The sequence below is a fragment of the Musca autumnalis genome, unplaced genomic scaffold, assembly GCF_047663935.1.
Source record: "Musca autumnalis isolate F117 unplaced genomic scaffold, ASM4766393v1 scaffold_487, whole genome shotgun sequence".
NCBI classification, from domain to species: domain Eukaryota; kingdom Metazoa; phylum Arthropoda; class Insecta; order Diptera; family Muscidae; genus Musca; species Musca autumnalis.
This window is the reverse complement of record NW_027412074.1, coordinates 9,367-15,169: the sequence shown is the minus strand read 5'-3', so window position 1 is coordinate 15,169 and position 5,803 is coordinate 9,367. Positions and strand designations below refer to the sequence as shown.

At 31.9% G+C, this 5,803-nt stretch overlaps 1 protein-coding gene across 1 annotated transcript; it reads right to left on the bottom strand.

Annotated features, from left to right (window-relative positions):
- Window positions 1-721: 721 nt before the first annotated feature.
- Window positions 722-1,633, bottom strand: LOC141404587 (putative gustatory receptor 59c). The gene has a single exon (XM_073988041.1). It carries the CDS (start codon window positions 1,631-1,633, stop codon window positions 722-724), a length of 912 nt encoding a protein of 303 aa, XP_073844142.1.
- Between the last annotated feature and the right edge of the window lie 4,170 nt (window positions 1,634-5,803).

The window sequence follows — 5,803 nt, the reverse complement described above, 5'->3', positions numbered from 1 at the left end:
ATGAACATTTTCCTATAGAAAAGTTCATTCGATGAACCTTTTCTTATAGAAAAGTTCATCCGGTGAACCTTTTCCTATAGAAAAGTTCATCCGAAGAACCTTTTCCTATAGAAAATTTCATTCGATGAACCTTTTCCTATAGAAAATTTCATTCGATGAACCTTTTCCTATAGAAAAGTTCATTCGATGAACCCTTTCCTATAGAAAAATTCATTCGTTGAACATCTTCCTAGAGACAAGTTTATCCGATGAACATTTTCCTATAGAAAAGTTCATCCGATGAACGTTTTCCTCTAGAAGATTAATATTGAAAAATATATAAAAAATTCACATCCGCTGCTAAGGAGATATAAGGAGAATATTCTTTCTATAAGGAAAAATTACTAATTTTTTATTTTACTATATTTATAATCATATTGCATTAGCACAATGGCATTTGTTAGGGTGGAACTAATTGTTGCAAAAACCATGGGCCGGGTAACATCGAAGAGATACAACAATTGACGACTTATTGGGAAAGCAGCCATTTTGATCGAGAACAGCTGAGCCTGTAAAAAGAGAACAAACTTATGAATGCTACAGCACTGCCTAAAATTATGCACCACACATTTGCTTACACTCTCCTCCAACCTTGTGTCCAATATTGGCAGCCATGCTTGGCAATCTTTCAACAATTCACTGGGTTTTGTGATGGTATCGAAATAACCCAATATCATATAGATCAGCATAAACGAATCGGCATAGTAAAGCAAAACAGCCAATGGTAGAGCATATAAAACCGTTTGGTTGAAATGTGGAAAATACAAATGTTGTTCAAATACAAAACCAAAAAGACACAGCAACCCTGGATGTAGAACATACGATTGATTTTGTCGCCCAGTAACTGCAACTCCGAATGGTTGCGGGCCAAATAGTCCAAATCATCGGATAATTGACAGCACAGAATACTGAAGAGCCCTTGGCCAATACGGTTGCGGTAGTGCCGGCGAAAGAGTTCTTCCATTGTCCTCAGCAGGCTCTTCAATTCATCAATCATAATTCGAAACAGGATTTGCAAATTAAGCACAATGAAGAAATAGTGGGAGGACATTAAATTTAAGACAGTCGACATTAGACCCAAAATTGTCAAAATCACCGGATTATTGACCTCAAAAATCTGATGCATAATTTGTATTGTACCAAAAAACATCACCATTTCAGATAAACCGCCAATTAAAAATTTCAAAACAATTTGTTGATTAAAAAAATCCAAATGTTTCTCATGATTCCGAATCTTTCGCAAATAACGAGCACGAAATTCTTGCAGCAAATTCAGATTGTTTACGAAATCATTACGGCGCAACCAATTGACAGCCAAGACCATTAAGACTCCAGTGATACGTATTATGGTCATGGTCACCAATAATTTGTAGTGTAAATCTGGTTGTCCCGACTTCTGCATTTTTATTTCCATGTTTCGGGCAAAAGCGACAACTCCTGCCAGCGTTAGAAGATTTATGAAGAGGCAATAGATGGTTAAGGTCGTTTTCTTGCACACATATCCCGTATCAACGTCATAGGTAAAGGCAACAACACCCAAAAGCAGAGAATATAAGTAAACCAAGACCGTTAGGTAACGTGCCGCACGAAGCATTGTGTGAAACTAAAATTCGAAAATACCGAATGGATATTAATGGGCAAACTGTGATTTTTGTGATGGTCAATCAAAACTCATGGTCATTAACGGAAAGATTTTTTAAATTTATTCCTGTTGGGGAAGAAGATGACACTAGGCGCGAGTGTAGAATTTTCGGTTGAACCTTTTTATTGGTGAATATCGGTTAATTTTCTCTAGAAAATATCCATCGGATAATCTTTCATCGATAATTTCCTATCAGAAATTTATCGATAATCGAAAAATTTTCTATCAGAAAGTTCATACTAGTTCATACTATGAAAAGTCGAAACGCTCTTCCGATGAACTTTTTCCTATAAAAAAAATCGTCCGATGACCCTTTTCAGAAAAGTTCATCCGATAAACAATCGATAAATTTCTGATAATCGAAACCTGATAATCGATTATCGCTAAATTTCTGATAAGAAATTTTCGATTATCGATAAATTTCTGAAATTTCGATTATCGATACGATTTTTACGATTATCGCTAAATTTCTGATAGGAAATTTTTCGATTATCGATAAATTTCTGATAGTAAATTTTTCGATTATCGATAAGTTTTCGATAGGAAATTTTTCGATTATCGATAAATTTCTGATAGTAAATTTTTCGATTATCGATAAATTTCTGATAGTAAATTTTTCGATTATCGATAAATTTTTGATAGGAAATTTTTTGATTATCGATAAATTTCTTATAGGAATTTTTTCGCTTATCGATAAATTTCTTATAGGAAATTTTTCGATTATTGATAAATATCTGATAGGACAATTTTCGATTATCGATAAAGTTCTAATAGGAAATTTTTCGATTATCGATAAATTTCTGAAATTTCAGAAATTTATCGATAATCGAAAATTTCTTATCAGAAATTTAGCGATAATCGATTATCAGGTTTCGATTATCAGAAATTTATCGATTGTTTATCGGATGAACTTTTCTGAAAAGGGTCATCGGACGATTTTTTTTATAGGAAAAAGTTCATCGGAAGAGCGTTTCGACTTTTCATAGTATGAACTAGTATGAACTTTCTGATAGAAAATTTTTCGATTATCGATAAATTTCTGATAGTAAATTTTTCGATTATCGATAAATTTCTGATAGTAAATTTTTCGATTATCGATAAGTTTTCGATAGGAAATTTTTCGATTATCGATAAATTTCTGATAGTAAATTTTTCGATTATCGATAAATTTCTGATAGTAAATTTTTCGATTATCGATAAATTTCTGATAGTAAATTTGTCGATTATCGATAAATTTTTGATAGGAAATTTTTTGATTATCGATAAATTTCTTATAGGAATTTTTTCGATTATCGATAAATTTGTGATAGGAAACTTCTAATAGGACATTTTTCAATTATCGATACATTTCTAATAGGACATTTTTCGATAGGAAATTTCTGATAGGAAGTTTTTCGATTATAGATAAACATCTGATAGGAAATATTCGATTATCGATAAATTTCTGATAGGAAATTTTATTATCGATAAATTTGTGATAGGAAATTTTTCGATTATCGATAAATTTGTGATAGGAAATTTTTCGATTATCGATAAATTTCTTATAGCAAATTTTTAGATTATTTATAAAATTGTGATAGGAAATATTGGATTATCGATAAATTTCTGATGGGACATTGTTCGATTATCGATAAATTTCTGATAAAAAATATGTCGATAAATTTATCGAAAAATACTGATAGGAAATTATTCCTATCCGAAATTTATCGATAAATTTATAGGAAATTTTTCGATTATCGATAAATATCTGATAGAAAGTATCGATCAGAAATTTATCGATAATCGAAAAATTTCCTATCAGAAATTTATCGATAATCGAAAAATTCCTTATCAGAAATTTATGGATAATCGAAAAATTTCCTATCAGTAATTTATCGATAATCTAAAAATTTCTATCAGAAATTTATCGATGATGGAAAAATTTCCTATCAGAAATTGATCGATAATCAAAAAATATTTTTTATCAGAAATTTATCGATAATCGAAAAATTTCCATCAGAAATTTGTCGATAAGCGAAAAATTTTCTATCACAAATTTATCGATAATCAAAAAATTTCCATCAGAAATTTATCGATAATCGAAAAATTGCCTATCAGAAATTTGTCGATAATCGAATAATTTTCTATCACAAATTTATCGATACACGAAAAATTTTATATCAGAAATTTTTCCATAATCGAAAAATTTCCTATCAGGAATTTACCAATAATCGAAAATTTGCCTATCACAAATTTATCGATAATAGAAAATTTCCACTCAGAAATTTAGCGATAATTGAAGAATTTGCTATTAGAAATTTATCGATAATCGAATAATTTCCTATCAGAAGTTTATCGATAATCGAACAATTTCCTATCAGAAATTTAACGACAATCGAAAAATTTCCTATCAGAAATTTATCGATAATCGAAAAATTTCCATCAGAAATTTGTCGATAATCGAAAAGTTTTCTATCACAAATTTATCGATAATCAAAAAATTTCCATCAGAAATTTATCGATAATCGAAAAATTGCCTATCAGAAATTTGTCGATAATCGAATAATTTTTTATCACAAATTTATCGATACACGAAAAATTTCCTATCAGAAATTTATCGATAATCAAAAAATTTCCTATCAGAAATTTATCGATAATCGAAAAATTTCTTATCAGTAATTTATCGATAATCGAAAATTTTCCTATCCGAAATTTATCGATAATCGAAAAATTTCCTATCAGAAATTTCCTATCGATAAAAATATATTGAGAATTTATCGAAAAATGTCCTTTTTCATAGAAAAAAATGTCGGAAATACCCTTCCTGTCTTACTTCCTGCTCATTATCCCCCACTGTGTCTCTGCTAAGTAATTTCCTCTGATGACTGATTCACCTGATGTTTATCAATAATTTTGTTTATCAATATTTAATTACAACTCAGTTCACCCTTAATGAGTTCGTCCATATCACAACAATGCCCTCGTTAGTGGTAGTAACGCAAAGAGTACAGTTAGAATGAACTGGAATCGCTTTCTAATGAAATTTGTAATTTATTTGAGCATTTATTTGGGTTCAACATTATTGAGAATTAATTTCGAAAAAAGGCAACTAATTCCTGCAAACTTCTTTGTTAAATTCTATGTTGTAGTCGGCAATATATTCTTTGTTCTGTGGATGCCATACACGGTGCTCTTTGCCGGCCACCAGTCGCAGTTGTTTGTGAAAAATCCTGTGGCCAAATATGCCAACTTCTTAAATCTGGTGATGCGCTTAGTAATCATTTTTGTTCATACCCTGGAGCGGATTCAAAGGGATAAGAAACTGAGCCGCTGGTTTGAGGCCATAATGGATATACAATGTTCGTATTTTGATCGTCTGCGGGATGTACCCAAGAACACCGGACATCGGAAGTGGTTGTATTTGAGTGGTGCAATGGCATGTGCTCACATTGGCAGTGTTATTGTGGATATTTACAAGCTGGCATTTCGGAGCCAATTCCTTAAGGCAATTGAGTTGTATCCTCTGCTGGGCATGATTGCGTTCCAGCATTTGTTCATGCTGCAACATGCCATTCTGCTGTGTTATCTGCGCGAATGCCTATTCCAAATCAATTATCAGCTGCTGGCGAATTATCAGGATCCAAAGTTGAGTTTAATTTACTCTCAGCTACGCAGCAAATTACTGCAGCTAAATGAAATCTATGGTCCCACAGTGCTGTGCATACTTTTGTACCTGATTATCTCCAACTCAATCGTGGGCTATGTGGTGTTAATGCGGATCCTGTTATCAGGACAAAAACTGCACAATTATGTTTATCTGTTTGGTGATAGTTTTTATCTCTGCATCCTCGTCCACATGTATTTTTATTTCATGATTTGTGAATGGGTAATGGCCACCATGAAGGAATCTCAGGCGATTCTTTATGAATACAACACTACTCAGTTTAAGATAGAGGGGGAGCAAGAGGTAAGCACTCTCCTAAGAGAAAACTAAACAAAATAAATTTTTTTCTCTACTTTACAGTTAGAAAAGTTGACTTTGAGCTGTAGTTTAACTGGGCGAGATATCAACATTTTAGGCATGGTTACAATTAACTTGGCCACACTATTTTCTATAATCGCCCAAACAGTCCTATATACCAT